Raw genomic sequence first — 17169 nt, forward strand, 5'->3', positions numbered from 1 at the left:
CCATATTCTTTGGACTAGACTGCCCAGCCAATCTTCCTGCCAGAAAGTGAATTCAGGGAGCTAGTTCACATTTGTATGAAATTTTAGCTCCATGTTTCACTGAGGTTTGTCAAGTCAGTGCAACAGATCAATAGCTGCAGAGCAGTTCTGGGAATCAGCAAGATCAGGTTCTCATAATTGAGCAGCAGTGACCTCCAAAGGGCAGAGAATTATAACAAACAGATCAGAAAGTTGGGAGTCAATACACACTCCTTCCAGTTCAGCAGGACAGAGAGGCAGCTAATTAGGGAAAGACATTGGAGGTAACAGAGAATTGTCATAAATGTCGGTCCTGAAAATGCCAGCCCTGTCAGCACACAGAAGATGTGTCAGCTTTGTTATCTAGTCACACACATTCCTGTTCATACAAGCAAAGTTGCAACAACTCTTGGTACAGACAGCAGAGCTGTTTTTGCCCAAGCTGAATGCTTTGGCACTTGAGGGGGGAGAAGAGTACATTTCTGGGACAGCTCATACAGCCAGCATGGCACACCTTTAAGCCAGTACCCCTTCACCATACAAATCCACAGCTGAGCTTTGCTCTGCATTAGGGGGGTAACAAAGGTAAGAAAGACATCATTCTTTTTAATGAAAAACCCTCTAAATATAGTTTTGCTCATGACACACACTCTTGACATCTGTATGCAAATACACCTAACATTCTCACACCTTTTTTACTATTGTTTCCTTACTAGATTAAAGATTTATTCTAGCCAGACATAAATTCTCAGCAGTCATTTCTTCGTAATGTAATTTTTTCTATATATTTTTTTTCCATGTGGTCACTACTGTTGTGATGGCTTTGCTGTTACTCCTGCAATAGCAACATTTTGTTACAAAGCCCAGCAGAAAGCACCACAAATCTATTACCCTGAGCAGGATGCAAAGTTATTTTCTGGTCATAGTAAATAATTGACACATAACATTACAGCATGTCCCAGATGTACCATCAGAATGCAGTGTCTAGGGCAAAGGAATTACCCCTAGTATTAGCAGGTTGCCCAGCAGAGCTGATCTAACTGATGCAATTTGCTGAGGCTACACCAGGAGATCTTTCTATTACCAATTTCCATACCCTGAAATCAGTATGAATAGTGATATGAAGAACAAGGACACCAGCAAATCTCACTTTATAGGCTGAACACCGAATGGGAAGGCAAGAGAGTTATTAGTAAGTGCATTCACTTTTTTCAGGCAGTATACAGCACAAATGGCCGAAGTCACCTGGCTCAGCAAAGCCTCAGCAACATGCTAGGGCCTGCAGACAGGTCAGAAGGGCTGATGCATCATTTGTAGCAGTGCTGAGAAGAGTGGCAGGATGAGAAAATCTAACACGGGATTTCCATCAACAAGCTTTTCAGACACTGTCACTGTGGCAAACCTAACTGGTAGAAACTAACATTCACATTCCAAAATAACCAGGATCTGCCACTGACTAAATATGATCCAGTTCACTTGCACTTTCTCACCTTTTTTCTAGCAAAAGTGAACTACTGTTGAACTCAAATACAAGGCTTTTCTGCACTCAACAGTGTAGCTTGCAGAGCTGTGTTTGGACTGTCCTATATGTCTACAATATAATTTTTTATTCAAAGAAACGAGCATATCCAGGTCAGTACAGCCCTACTTCTCCACCTCAAGTGTATGGACAGACCATCCAGAGGATTTATGAAGGTTACAGAACATACACACAGAAAAAACATTTGCTAAAATCAGATACTCGCTCACTGTATTCCCAGCTGGCTTGAAAGAACAATACACTTACAAATGAAAAATTCCAGAAACTGTTAATGGATTAGTATCCCTGCCTTCTGCAATTGTCACAGAAATCTCATGAAAACTGAATTACTAAAAAACAAAGCCTTCATTGTGTAAGTAGCACATTGTTGTCTCACTGGCTCTGGTAACAAGGTAATTAATGAGGTTAAGGTAGTTACTATAGCAGATGGAGCACATGTGGGGCTGGCTGTATAAATCATATTTATCTTTCCTGCATTAAGGGCAAAAGGTTGGCTTTGGATGTGAGTGTGTACACATGAATGCGAGTTCCTCTTCAGCTGTGAATCTTTTGCTCGGGACAATCAGGGAACACCTGGAAACTGGCCTGTGGCACGTGCCGCTGGAGCTGGAGACAAAGGGGGATCTGCTCCATACATTCTAGATTTACATCTCTGCAAGCAGAATAAGGACCCCAGGTAGGCGACGGACACCGCATCTGCCTCTGGGGAACATGACCAGCAATGCTATCCTGGTTTTAGAGGATAAAAATTGCCTACGGCCACACTGACCTGAGACCGCCGCTCCCGGCCTGCGGCTGCAGCGCTGCCCGCGGCGAGCAGGTCAGGTGACCCGCGCGGACCAATCACAGCGCCCCTGCCCATGGTGCTCAGCGGTTCCCTCGCGCGCCCTCTGCTGGGCGCTCCGGCTGCTGCCGCCGCTCCCGCGTCCTGCGCTCCCGCTCACCGCGCGGGCCGCCCCCCCCGGCCCCCCCGGGCCAGGCCGCCCTCCCCGGCCCCCCCCGGGCCAGGCCGCCCCCCCCGGCCCCCCCGGGCCAGGCCGCGCTCGGCTGCTCCAAAGCTTCTGTGGACTGTCACTGGGACTCTGGCCTCCGTCACCCACATTTGCTGCCGAGTCCAGTTTGCGATAGAGAACAGTAACAGATGCAGCTGCAGAGTTCACGGAAGGAAAATACACTCGGAAGAGTGCTCAACAGGACAACCTTCTCTGCCTAACGCTATAATGAAAGCAGCCTCCAAACTTAGGAACATTCTAATTCCATATAACCTAATGAAGACCTAGCAGCACAGGAAAGTTCAGGGCATTTATATAATATAATAAAACAGTATATACAACATCCCTGCCCACCTTTGTACATAGACAGATTTCCAACATAGCTATTTTTCAGCGTGAAACACTCTTCAAATTCATTGAGTGTAAAACAACCAACCAACTTCATTCTACTCATTTCAACAATAATTTCAGCAAATGTGCCAGCTTTGAAAAGAAAAAAAAAAGTATCTGCAGCTATGGAGTCAAATAGGTTTCATCTGCTTGGAACAGAAAAAATAATTTACAGATAGCTTCAGCATGACAGCACACAATGAATGGTAAACTTTGTTTTAAACAAGGAACTGTTACACAATGTTTTAGAGATATTTTAGCTGCAAAAGCATACTCTATTAGAAAAAATAATAGTTGTGATGTCACCAAACATTTTAAGTGGAAATAAAACACAAGACACATTGTGCAGGAAGTCTAAACATCTGTAACCACTTATGCTCACAGACAGAGCCATGCTACAGAGTGGATGTGGTTAATTACCATTTGATATACTAGCCTTCAGCACACAGGAGATGGTGATGAAGGGTAAGACTTGCAGTCTGACCTGTGCCATTGTGTAAGTATAACTGACACTCTAGCTGGGTTTCTTTCCTGCCTTACCCCAAAGCCACAGATACTAAGTATCTCAATGCAGATGCTTTGCCTAAGACAAATAGTTACACTCAACAACCAAATACATAAAACAGGAAAAATGGAGAACAAGCAGCTCCCCCCAAAACAGCCACTGTCCAAAAGCATAAGTAGAAATAAATCCCTTTTAGCAGCATAAAGAAACAAACTATTCCAGCTCCTACTTGTCTAGTCATTCAGAACACAGGCTGGCGAACTACTCTTCCTTAAATCATAATATTTTGTTGGAGTTCAGCTGAGAGCCCAGATTTCCAAGTCCTACGTTTTGCCTCTTAAAAGAGGAATGACTAAAGAGCTGCTTCAAGAACCACTTCTGAAATGATGAAACATACTGAGGAAACCCAGGACATTTGTCATAAGGCTGTGGAATATGAGGGGTAGCCGACACAAGCACACATTGCCCCCTTGTGCTTCTGCTCCAAAAATACTTCTCTATTGATTTTGTAGGCAATCTTCAACTGAAGAATGTCCTTTCTTTCAGGACACTTAGAACAGTGCAAAAATGACAGTCTCACATATACAAAACCAGTAAGAGTCCATGAGGGAACCAGGCTCATCGCCGCCTGAACGCCCGTGATATCCTCCAAGCGTTGGGCTCCTCATAGCGGTTGTACAGGGGTTCCAGCCGCTGCTGCTTCTTCTGTTTGCTCAGCTTGGTTGGATCAGAAACCTTGAAGAAAGCTGGTGCAAATTCCACCAGCCAGCGAGGATCAATAGTTGTCACTTCACGCATATATTCCTTGGTGGTCAACACCAGTTCATGGTACACCACCCTGTGAAAAGAGACAGCAGTGTTGGAAACCAGTCTTTCCAAACAAAGAGACTCAGCAAGGGCTGCACTATCTCAAATTGCCCCATTATCTCCATTTCACACTCCTTCAGCATAAGGCTCCTTATAAGCTCCAAAAGAACAATCCTTTTCCTCTCCTATGTTACAACTACTCCTCAGCACAGAACTACTTAATTCCGTTTAAAACAATTATCTCTCTCCTCCCACTCCTTCCCTCTCCCTCTTTCCCCGTCCCAACACTCAGTGTTTTAAACTCACTTCCACAATACAGAGGCACAGGACTGCAGGCTTCAGGCTTGGCCTTGGCTCCCAAGTCCCATCTCTGCAAAGACTCTAATTTTAGCAGTGGAAAGAGCCAAAAGCAAACTTGAAACTTCTCTCACGGCTGACAAATCAGCAGCCTACTCTACAAGCAGCACACACCACAACCTTTCAGTTACAAGGTCTGAAGGGAAATAGAAAATTACTCAATATTGCCTTCCTTACCATTCTGGCTGCCTGTTGAAGAGAGCACTGGACGGGTGGATATAGACAACTTGCTGATCAATGAGTGTCCGATAACCTTCCTGGGGATCCTTCTTTGCTGCATTTCGGAAGAAGCCACTGCAGATGGCCTTCTGGACTCGAACTGTTGCCTTCCCACAGGATACCACATCCAGCTTGTGCCTGCCAGATGCAAATTTTGTTTAGCAACTACAGTGTAAGAACACTAAGAAAACAAAGTCACTACCGAGTCCTTCTCGACATGCTCACCTGTCCATAATGCCCAACATCTGCTTGCGGATGTCCTGGGCCCTGCGTAAGGATCGAGCCTGAATAAAATTTTCATAGCACCAGGGATTTGAAAATTTATTATTCTTCCAGGAATTGTACACAGCCAGGAGAGTGAGGTGGTCACCTTCTGTCTGATGGAACTTAGCTTTCTTTTGATCAGCAAGTGCTTGTTTATCCTAATATACAAAATATGTATCAGTCACGTATGTACATCAGAGACAAACCTTTTGCAACATGAAGGACGACACAGGCTCCTTGTCATTCATACCATGACTACTTAAGACTGAAAAGACAACACAAAATGTTGAGTGGTGAGTGACTAAGGACTAAGGATGAGAGGTCACTAGGACTGCTCTCTATAAGCCAAACTTAGGTGTATGAAAGGAAAGGTACATCAGAAATTGAATGTATAAGCACAGACTAATCAAGTTATATGTTTCTTTTGGCAAATATGCTCACTCTCTAACACCTGAGGCAGGCATGCAAAAAACCACCCAAACCGTAACACCGCCGATTCTTGGCTGCATTCCTTACCTTTGGCCTGTAGAACACGTTCTGTACAGACAGCATGGAGACAATTGTCAACATTTCCTCACTGCATCCCAGATGTACAGACATGATCAACATCTTACACAACATAGGCTCCAAAGGGAATTCTGCCATCTGCAAGAAATCTGTTTCAGGGCACTCTGCAACATCTTGGTAAAACCTAGAGTTCTCTCAGTACAAAAGACAGCAATGCACTTTCTTCCATGCTTCCGTTCCAATGCAAGTGTGCTCTACCCAGATAAACTTTACTCAACATGAAACAAATTATTTGTCTCTATTCACCACCACAAGAATATCCCAATACTTACAGAAAATGTTTAGATGTAAATAGAAGTAACCTTACAGCTAGGGAAAAATAATAGTTGCTCCTTAAAAAGAAGATGTATAACTACAATAAGTAAAAAGCTACCAATAAAGCACAAGAGAATAATAGGAGAAGTAAACCAACAATGCAAGGGAAGTCTTTATACAACTACTCTCACATCACCCCCTAAATATTCACAACCCAGCCAGTGCTAAGAAGGATTCTATTTTGCCTACCCTGCGCCCAAGTCGAGTGAGCAGCCCTTCATCATCCAGAGCTCCCAGGGTGTACAGCTGCTCCATGGCAGTTATGAGAGTTTCCATTGGGGGAGCATCCATAAAGTCAAAGGAGAGCAAATCATTGATGCCCATAGCCTGAACAGAGGTAGTGAAGAAAACCCAAGTTAAAACACTGAGAAGGAAGACACAGAACTCCAGACAGAGATATATATCATCAAACAATGAGGCACCTCGAGATCTTTAAGCAACCCTAGCCTCCTGTCCTTACCCTGACTGCAGCTGCTGTCACGAGTACCTGTGTACTTCTACACCCGAGACAATCTGCAGTGGCCTGTGGCCACAGTCCATGGCAGTCCTCTGGTCTGCTGCCCAGGTACTATTCCACACGTCTCTCAAGCAAGATGATTCAATCGAGGAGATACAGAGGCTAAATGCTCGTTTTGAGGACTTCCTGCCTTGTAAACCGGTGAGGCATGGCAGGTCCAATGGACACTAGATGTGTCTCCACTTGCTCCCAGAAGGGGGAATGGCAGCAACTTCTGCAGCTGCTGTGAACTGCATTAGATTCAGTTTGCAGACTCCCACCAGGATGGCCCACACTTAGATGATGCCTATGTTTAGAGGTTAAAAACCACTCTAAACCAGTATGTCTCCTGCAACTAACTCAGCTGCTCTGTGCAGCTGAGATTTGTATTTTACGTGGACATTCAACACTATAAGCCTCAACAGGAAAACACTCAAGCAAGCTCACTGCCCAAGAACTGCATTTGATGCAGTCTCCAAAATAGCTCTGTTCACTAGAAGGATCTGAAATTACACCAATCCTTCACAAGGCTTATAAAGGCACAGGCTCTTTTATTGCAACGCTTATGATCATGTTGGCTTGCTACACAGTGGTGAAATACTCACCTTCAGGGAAAGTACTGTACTGGCCAAATTTGTTCTCTGGATTTCAGGCACGTTGGTGGTCAGCATTTCATCTCGATAAGCACGCTCTGTATATAACCTATAGCATTTTCCTGGTCCTGTTCTCCCAGCCCTTCCTGCTCGCTGCTTTGCTTGAGCCTAAAGGTAAGAAGGCATCTCAATGAAGATGTGCAAACAGGCACAGGTGAAAACAAATATAAATATTACTAATAATTCACAGTTTTACTTGTATTAATAGCAAGACATTTCAAATACAACCCAGGAAAGCAAGTATTTTTCAGCCACAGGCCGAAGGAGTCTCAGACAGCTACCAAAAATGTGGTTTTATCATTGCCTCACTTTGCTTCCACATGTTTGGATGCCACATCATCAAAATACACATTGCCAGCAGTAAAAAAAAAAAACAAGTCAAACACAAAACGCGTACCTGAGAAATTGGTGTAACAACCAGCTGGTCAATTCCAGTCTTGGAGTTATAAACTTTCTGCTTCACAAAGCCAGGATCAACTACGTAATATATTCCATCAATAGTCAAAGATGTCTCAGCAATGTTAGTGGCAATGACAACCTGCAAACAACAGCTTGATTCAGTACCAGTTCTGTCTCTTGTTGCCAAGCCAACCACGCTGTTCAACTTCAAAACCCCATTTTACATGGTATGAGCAGTTTATTATAAATGCAACTACTATAATCTAAGATTGAAAGGAAACGTGGTCACCAAGGTATAGAAAGAATTGTTATCTACAAAGACGGAATCTACTTTTATTTAGGTTTGGGTCATGGGAAAAGAGCACAATAAAATCCATAACTAAAAGCCAGTGGAAGATCATTCTAAGTTTGTAAGCAGAGTGCAGACTTCAGAAAGAATTTTTGCCTATCACTCAAACACAGTCCATATTTAAAGAGGAATCCTCCAGAGAATATCACTCTAGATGTTCATTAGCTATTTGGTAGGATATTTACATCCATCCAACAGGAACAGTGCTTAGACTTCTCTAAAGTTAATATACTTTAAAGGCAGCATTAAAAAAAAACAAAACACAAAGAACACCCCACACAGAGGTTTACCACACCAAATAACTTTATATGCATTTTCAAAGGCTTAGGTAACACGTGTAGACACGTACACAACTAAAACCATGCCCAAAGCTACACATAGGCCACCTTTTTTTCCAAAACTACATAATTTTGTGTGAAGTCGTAACTAACAGAAGTGATTAAAAAAAAAAAAAAAAAAAAAAGGGAAGATATTATTAGCAGTGTAATACACTCCACTACTAAAATGTGTCAGCAGAAGATGAAGCTATACTTAGCTGAAATTACCTTTCTGCTGCCTGGTGGGGCTGGGTCAAAGATCCTAGTTTGCATTTCACTGGGTAAGGCTGAATATACTGGTAGAATAATTAACTCTGGAACATCAGGTCCTAGAGATTTCATCCTCTCATAGAGGATTTCACAGGCAGTGTCAATCTCTTCCTGACCAGTTAGAAACACCAAAATGTCACCTACACAGAAAGAAATTAAAACATCCACAGAATCAGTTCTGCTCAGTAAAACTCCTGCATTACCACATTTCCATCCCTCATTTTTTTCCATTTAAAGGAGAGGATCCCCAACTTTTGCTAACCTCTGGGCAGCAAGTCTTTGCCAGAAGCAACATACTTCAGTCTTTCACCCAAGTTTTTCAGCACTTTATTTACTGTATTTGCAAACAATAGATAAGAGTGCCAAAAGCATTTTGCTCATGTTACTAATAAGTGATCCATGATTCATACAGAGGCTTTGCTCATAGGTACTAGAGTCCTTGAATCACCAACCATCCTATGCCATTCTCCACTCACCTGGTGGTTCTGTTAAGTGGATCTGCATTACTGTAATCAGACTGGCATCCAAATAATCTGTCTCTGGCTCTTTTGTGTACAGAATTTCTACTGGGTATGTTCTTCCAGGAATTGTGAAGATTGGTGCTTCATAGAAATACTGAGAGAATTTCACAGCATCCAGCGTTGCTGACGTAACTATCAACTTCATATCCTGCCGTTTCTGCACGGTCTGTAACAGGACAGAAAGTTCTCAAGTCATTTATTGCCTTTAGGACTATTAACATATGGCACTTAAATCAGAGAAATACGACCAGTACTATCAGGCACTTTCATGCCTGAGTAGAGGGGCAGCTCATTCCAGTATCCAGAATTTTAAACAGATGACTACCAGGGTCACATTTGAAACCTGTCTTAGCAGCACCTATCACACAAAGCCCTTGTCAAAGAAGGAAGAGCAAAGGAAGAACACTCCTCCTCTGCCCATCCATCATCATGAGCATCCTGGACTGCCATTCTCATTGTTTCTGCTGAACTTTGCTTGCTTCATCTTAACACAGAGGCTCATCTTATGAAAATTTGAACTATAAACCCTTAGGAGCATTTGCTTTGCTTCAGAAGAGACTCTTCAAGCACATGAATGAATTTGACCCATGTGACCTTGCCTCACTCTGTGTGCTCCTACCTACAAGTAGCATACAGAGGACACTGAGGCAATAAAAATCAGATGCTACGTTACCTTCTTCAGGAGTCCAAAGAGCACATCTGTATGTATGGTCCTCTCATGGGCTTCATCCAACATGATAATGGCATACTGAGTCAGATCAGGATCTATCAAGCACTCCCTCAGTAACATACCATCTGTCATGTATTTGATAACAGTTTCAGGGCTAGTGCAGTCCTCAAATCGAATGGTGTAGCCAACCTAGAAGAGTTGCACAGAAATTGAAGCTACAGAATTATTAGCACCATTAATTTCCATTTTGATTATTCTGCAAGCTCATTTTACAAGGAAACAGACACATGGACACACGAGCAAACTAGCTCCAGTACTGATTTTTCCTGCTTTTCCTCACGCTTATTTTGGCACATCCTTCAGCACAGAAATTCACCTCTTGTCCCAAGCAGCAACCAAATTCCTCTGACACCCTCTTTGCAACAGACATTGCAGCCACCCTGCGAGGCTGGGTACACCCAATCTTTCCTCTTGATGTGTACCCTGCTTCGGCCAGGTACTGGGTAATCTGTGTTGTCTTCCCAGATCCTGTCTCTCCAATAACAATCAGAATCTGATTGTCATGCACCGCCTAGAAAAGGCGAGAATAGATACACTTGTCAAAATTTAAAAACAAGAACCAAACCAAGCAAGCAAGAAAATCAGCACAGCATATCTAGGATTAGACTGAGCACCTACTGCTCTTGCTCCAGCTGACCTAGACCGAAAATCACACAAATGTTCTTAAATGATCAAGTCAGCAAACTACTTAACTGTTTAGCTGACTCATCCCTTGCCAACATGATCCTAGTTTCAGTTTTGACTTACATCAATAAATATCTAGAGCTTTGTTAAAATATACAAATATATCATATTTTAAAATAATTATTCTGAACTACAGTCTGCACTTAAATTATCAACTAGCTATTCACCTGTTGACAAGCTATTTTATTTTAAGTTGCTGCATGCTCAAACAAGAATGTAATTTTAGAAGTCTTACTTGTATTAGTTGCTCCTTCAGTCTGAAGATTGGCAGACTCTCTCTCTGCTCAATTATGGAAAGCTGAGTCTTCTTACCGTAAGAAGCTTTGTTGCCACCAAATGCATGTTTCTTCCACTCTGGGATATCATTGGGCATCATCCCAATACCTCGCATGTTTGCAGCTATTTGTCTTCCATCCACTAGAAATAAATAATTTCACTATTATATTTAGATTCACACAGCACAGACCCTGAGATCTTTGCTCCATCTGTTCCACTATCCATGCCTTCTATACTCATGTGCTGAAGTCTTTATTAAGTTCCTAGATGTATACTAGACGTATACTCCCACTATCACATCAATTCCCATGTAAAAATTGCTTAACCGTCCATTGCACCTCTTAGTAACACATCCTTGATGGACAGCAGCATATTCTTGTACCTTTCCCTTGACATTCCTATTTCCACTTCAGTGACAAAGTGTTTCTTCTTTGCCTTGCAAGACAATATCAAGATATCTCTCCTGGGTTGCTCCACTATCACAAAAAAGGCACAGTTCACATATCGATGTGTTCTGACCTACCATCAGGGAGAGGATCCACCCAGTGTGTGTTGAGTCCCATGGGGATAGAATCCATCTCTGCTTCTCTTTGGGCTTGTTTAAGTTCTCGTCTTTCTTTAGCTAAAGCACTCTGCATCATTGCAGCCTGTGACAAGGAACCATCTGGATTCTGGAAAGCACAAACAAAAGTTAAGATTTCAACCTCCAATCCTTCAACTACCTCTGTCTTCACCATCCTTTAAAAGCAGCTTCTGAAGATGCTTTAAAATAGATTAACTTTTCATCCATTTGAGTTCCAGGACATTACCATTAGCTCAGCCTCGTGAACATCCACGATCATGACTAACAGCACATCTCTACACTAAACAGCCAGAAGAATTTTGACCACAACCAATGAAAATTAAGTATTTACCACCTTCAACTTTCAAAAGGTAAGAAAAAGCAAAACAGAGGAAGTCTGTTCTAACACACGTTAAATGCTTGTTGCTGCAGACTAATGTACATTTCTGTTCTATTACTCTGCTGTCATCAGTTAAGTAAGAAACCAGCTTTATAAGTAAAGGAAGGATCTTCAGTTCAGTGGTAATGTTTTTCAGGGTTCACAATAATGTTCAGGTTGTCAAATTCCCAAATATTTAATTAAATCAAGTACATTGGTTGCAGTCTCAGAATATCTTACCTTTACTATTTTGATGGGACTCATATCCATGCTCTGTTTAGTATGACCTCGAAGGAATGGTGGTTCTTCTTCAACTAACTCAATCTCAAGGTCCTCATCTACAATCCACAAGGGACCGTTTTTAGAAAAAAGTTCATAATGTTATTTCAGGTACATAGAAGTACCTCCTCAAATGGTACTTCCCATGTATTCTTGATTATGATGTAATTACAGTTTTAAAAGTGAAAACACTACAAGTTAAAGGAATGCACAGACAAGGCACTTCCAAATGTCAGTAAGTTTAGAGCAATTCTAGTTCCAAATGTTTAAGATGGCCACAAACTGTGAGATGCTTCACATTCACTTGTATCATCATCTCTTTTTGAACCAAAACATGTCCAGAAACACAAGAAATTTAGAACAACAATAAGACTACTTGAAAATACTACCTTCTTCATCATCAACTTTAGGAAGAATTCCAGTCTCCTCATCAAAGTCAGGGAACTCCTCCTTGGAAAGCACATTAGCTGCAATCATCTGCAAACAGAATGAAGACAACAAGGATTTGACCCATAAACAAACACAACTGTGAGATCTCCGTTCTAATACTATTGCCAGACTTGTAAAAACAGCAACACAGGAATGTTGAGATTTCAGGACAAAGGAATGGTTCTACATTCTGAAAGACGTGTCCCCAAGTCTCTGAGTAAAAGTCCTTTTATTATTCTCCATACCATCATAGTGAGACTGGTGGCTTATGCATGGCAGGATGGTACTTTTAGCACCCATGTGTCATTGGGTAAAGGTGATGATCCCCCCATCAGCGGGACTGGTTACCTAGTCCAACCTCCAGCTCAAAGCAGGGCTAATTTCATAGCACTAAGCTGTAAGTCCCAAACTGGAAGAAGGCAGCAATTTTGAGGCAAGGAACAGGTTACACAAACAATCACGGAGCTGTATTTTAGTTCACGAAACTCCCTAGCAATTTTACCAATACCCTCTTTCCCAGAATACAAAACACACCTGTTTTATTTCCCATTTCTCTGGGTCTGAAATGCGGGTGAGGCGTTTCCGCTCGAGGCTGTCATCCTCCACCTCCGGGGCATTCACCAGGGACAGGTGACTGGGTCTGTCTGGGTTTCTCATAGAGGTTTCTTCATTGGTTTCTCCAACCAGATTTCTCCTCCGGTTTGGGTTCAAGTCTTCCCCAGTGTCTTGATCAACATCCTACATGGAATTGATTAATCAATCAACTCTAACTGTATTGCACTTCTCCTTACCTATTAGCATTGGTGCTTCCTCTAACACAAGAGAAAAAGCAGAGTACATTACTCAGAGAAGAATACTGCCAACAGCAGCCCATACACAGAAAATACTACTTTGCATGTTGTTGTTTTTTTTCCAGCTGGTATTGTGAGGTAACTACAGCCCAAAGCCTGGAACGCTCTACTCTGCTTTGGTAATGGTAGTGATTTAATTTAAAATTAAATGCTTCTCTCAGACTGAAAAGGGGAGACAAACATAGCAAGAGCTTGAAGTCTGTCTTGTCACTTAGATAACACATCAAGTAAAAAATCTGCTAGGAACATTACATTAAAAACACGAATCTGCAGAAAATGAGTAAAAAGCAATAGGCCACTCAAACACAGAACAGTAACTCGGTTTTTTAACCCCTACTTGAAGGGTTACGTATTAGTTTTCAAGAAGAAGAGCAAAAGGAAGCATAATCTTTAAAAATGTTAGCACCACAAACACTATTATAATCACGAAGGAAAGTCTTCCACACCTTCATGCTCAGGCTGGTTTTTGATCCAGTAAAGGATAACACTTTGACTTTTACTCTTTGTCCTTTGCTTACAACATCAGCTACATTGGCAACCCGTCCTTCTCTTCGAAGCTCCGAGATGTGCACCAAGCCCTCCCAACGCTTTCTGGAGGTGAAACAAAGGGGCATGAGATGTTGTGCATTGTTATTCTGACAGTCCTTCAAATCATCCAGTCCTGATCATAATATTTTGTTGTCAACTGATTATATTCATAAACTACTTTTTACAAGGAAAACATTCTCTGTTTAATTTATTTTTCTGAAACAGACCTTCATTTTGGCATCAAAACCCATCATACGTTACTGTAGCTTCAAAACCTCTTCAAGATACCAGCAGAAAAGAGAGCTCAGACAGTAGCGTCAGGCTTACTGTGAACGTCAGAAGGTACCTTAGTCCTTCCAGCTGCACAAAGCATCCAAACTGCATGATACTTGTGACTTTGCCGTTGTAAATGTCTCCAATGGAAGGCTCCTCAGGTGGCGGACGGTCTATGTGCTTGTCTCTCCATCTCTCATTGCTCTTCTCAATGTACTTCTCTCGATCCTTCCGGTCCCTACTAGGACTTCTGCTCCTGGACCGGTACCTGGATTTCCCTCTGTTCTTATCCCGAGTTCTGGAACCAGACCTAGAGCGAGATCTGTGCCTTCGTTTCCTGTCCCTGCTGTGACTTCGGCTCTTTCTCTTTTTCTTTGCCCTAACAAACAAACAAAGATACATTACATATTTGCAGAGAAATTCCACATCAGAACAGAGTGAGCAGATAACACCAACTGCCCATACCCACCCCACAAAAGACATACTGGTAACCCACCGGTGGTCACTGCTCCTCTGCCTGCCTTGCCTGTCTGCACTGGGCATCAAAGCTTCCAGCTCTTTAAGTGCATCAGCTGCCACCTTCACATCATCTTCATCCAGCATAGTCTGCAAAAGAATCTTTCTCTGAGAAGGCTAATGAAAAGTCCTTCACAGAGAATTAATCTACAGAAAGGATAGCAATCACATGCATATCTATTTAGAAAGAACACAAGATAAAAAAAGATCAGACACAATATGTGATATAGGGGGGAAAAGTAATGAAGTTCTGCCCCTATTCTGCCATAACATTGAAACAATTCTGGTCTTATACAAAAGAAAGCTCCATCACAAAACCTTAAATTATTACAGAAATACAAGATGAAAGTCCCTTGTAGCATCTGAACATCCAAAGTTTCTGTCTAGTTCATAACCCATTATTACTTTCAACACTATGTGAGAAAGGCCAGGATACAAGAAGCCTCATCTCGCAGGTACCCTGCAAACCAGTTTCAATGTGGCAACTGCTGCAACAGCTGCTTGTGATAACCACATGCAGTAACAGCAGGCCTCTGCCTCTTCTGTATTTCATTTCTCATAGTTCACCTTTATCCATGCATTAGCAGGAGACATTCATTAACATGAAAAAACCTTGAAACTAATAGAAATGGAAAAAAGAAACAAAACCCACATTTAAAAAAAAAAAAAACATTACGGCCTTACCCTAACGTTGGGATTGTCTGGCCTGCAAAGGGCTGGAAACAACTCCTTCAACTTTTCCTTCTCTGATTTGGGTTTGACAGTTGTCTCTGATTTTGAGATTTAAAACAAAAAGCAAATTTAAAAGCCCTTAAAAGCTTAGAAGAGGAAGAATAATTCACTTTTGACTTTTCTGCAATTCAACATAGAGTTTAACTTTAATTTGAATGCAAAGACTGATACAGATTTTCAAGATTCAATTCAAAGACTACAATGTTACTTTCCCACAAATAAAATTCTAATTATTAGTGAATCTGTGAAATACATGAATACTCTAAATAATGCACTCCTTATGTTTTTACTGCCTAAAGAGCTTTGCCAATCCACTACAAACAAAAGAGATCAACTCCCACCGCACTGTTAAGATACAGTCTTGTCTTACAAGACCAAAACTGTAACTACATCAATCTCACCAAACGTGGCCAAAAAATTCAGAAAGCTGAGTTTTTATTTTCTTTTTCCACTGGACTGGTCCGAGGTCACACGTACCTTTGCTCGTGGATGGTTTTGGTGGAGGCCGCATCGTCTGTATGAGACGCAGCAAATTGCTAATAAGGGAGTCCTGAAAAATTTAATAAAATACTTGAATCTAAGAAATTACTCCAACACTTTTCATTTTTGCAGAGCACAAGTGAGCAGGATTGAAAAAAAAAACATACTCAATTCTGAAGCTGCAGTTCATTTTTAGAAAGCATCACTGGACTTCATGTATATCCAATAAAGATGTAAGAAGTTGAATCAGAACATAATTACGATCACACAATTTGGGTGATTTTACTACCTGTAGTTTTTAATCACCTACATAATCCAATCCAGTTACTCCAGAGGAGCTTGTGCACACATCATCTAAGTATCATAAAGACTTACAACAACAAACAAAAAGCTCTATAAAATATACCAAGATAAGAACACCACGTAAACAAAGTTCAGATCTCACTTACAGTGAACTCAGCACCATTCTTCTGAAGAACTGCTTTAAATGTGTCAAATGTAGTATTTTTCTCAGCAAGACTTATCACAAATTCGGCTGCGAAGAAAATGCATAAAGTAAATTAAGAACAAATATTTTTTTTAAAGTACAAATACTTCACATTTGGATAAAAACCGTTTTCCCGGCAACTCACTGACCAGCAAGGTCCATCTCCCTGCGGAAGAGCTGCAAAGGCAGCGGCTTCCCTTCCGACTCCTTTCGAGGGAGTCCAAATCGAAGCGTTCTCTCACGCTCACGATGAGTTTTTTTCAAGAAAAAATCATGTGTTTTTCCAGAATTCGAAAAGTCTACGCAAAACACATCCTGGCCGACAGACATGGCCACATCAGCCCTTCCCGCAGATGCCGTCAGACCCGAAGGCGGCGGGATCCCCAGGGCCGCGCGGCCCGCGGGCGCCTGCCCAGCCACTGCTCGCTCACCCAGGTCCTTGTCGTTGATGCCCAGGTGGTTGTCCAGCTCGGTGCAGACCTTGGAGACCAGCGATAGGTACTCGAGCTTGGCGAGCTCCTCCAGCGCCGCCAGGTCCGCCATGATCCCACCCGCGCACCGGACGCAACTTCCACATCCGGGGCACGACGCGACCGGGGGCGGCGACCGGGGGCGGCGACCGGGGGCGGCGACCGGGGGCGGCGACCGGGGGCGGCGACCGGGGGCGGCGACCGGGGGCGGCGACCGGGGGCGGCGACCGGGGGCTGGAGGGCGCTAGGGTGGATCGTGCGTGGAACCCGTCTGTGGCACCGGCTCCGTGATTCGCGGCGACGGCCATGCCCGCTCGGCCCCCCTCCGCCGGCGGCCACCGCCTGAAAACCGGCCGGGATGCGAGGATGTGGGCAGGGAGAGGGGGCTGCAGCTGTGGCGGCCTTAGAGCTCGTACATCCGTGTGAGGAGAGCGCAGGGCCAGGCGGAGCTGTCCGAGCCGGCCCCGCACCTTCCAGGGGGCTGTGCCTCTTCTCCCGTAACTGCTTCTGTCTC

At 42.9% G+C, this 17169-nt stretch overlaps 1 protein-coding gene across 2 annotated transcripts; it reads right to left on the reverse strand.

The window, feature by feature from the left end:
* Positions 1-2846: 2846 nt before the first annotated feature.
* DHX8 (DEAH-box helicase 8) lies at positions 2847-16761 on the reverse strand. 2 transcript variants are annotated; one of them, XM_051640173.1, is made up of 23 exons: positions 16617-16761; positions 16148-16233; positions 15696-15768; positions 15171-15256; positions 14467-14576; positions 14044-14349; positions 13616-13760; positions 12853-13056; positions 12279-12366; positions 11851-11948; positions 11193-11340; positions 10629-10810; positions 10026-10220; positions 9653-9838; positions 8935-9145; positions 8417-8598; positions 7521-7661; positions 7076-7231; positions 6164-6301; positions 5609-5737; positions 5054-5250; positions 4787-4966; positions 2847-4283 (listed from the first exon to the last, which is right to left on the reverse strand). In XM_051640173.1, exons 1-23 carry the CDS (start codon positions 16726-16728, stop codon positions 4064-4066), a joined length of 3573 nt encoding a protein of 1190 aa, XP_051496133.1. In that variant the 5' UTR covers positions 16729-16761; the 3' UTR covers positions 2847-4063. The 2 variants fall into 2 exon arrangements, with proteins under 2 accessions (XP_051496133.1, XP_051496132.1); XM_051640172.1 differs by lacking the exon at positions 16617-16761 and adding an exon at positions 16335-16483.
* Between the last annotated feature and the right edge of the window lie 408 nt (positions 16762-17169).

The sequence above is a fragment of the Apus apus genome, chromosome 25 (genome assembly GCF_020740795.1).
Source record: "Apus apus isolate bApuApu2 chromosome 25, bApuApu2.pri.cur, whole genome shotgun sequence".
Lineage (NCBI taxonomy): Eukaryota > Metazoa > Chordata > Aves > Apodiformes > Apodidae > Apus > Apus apus.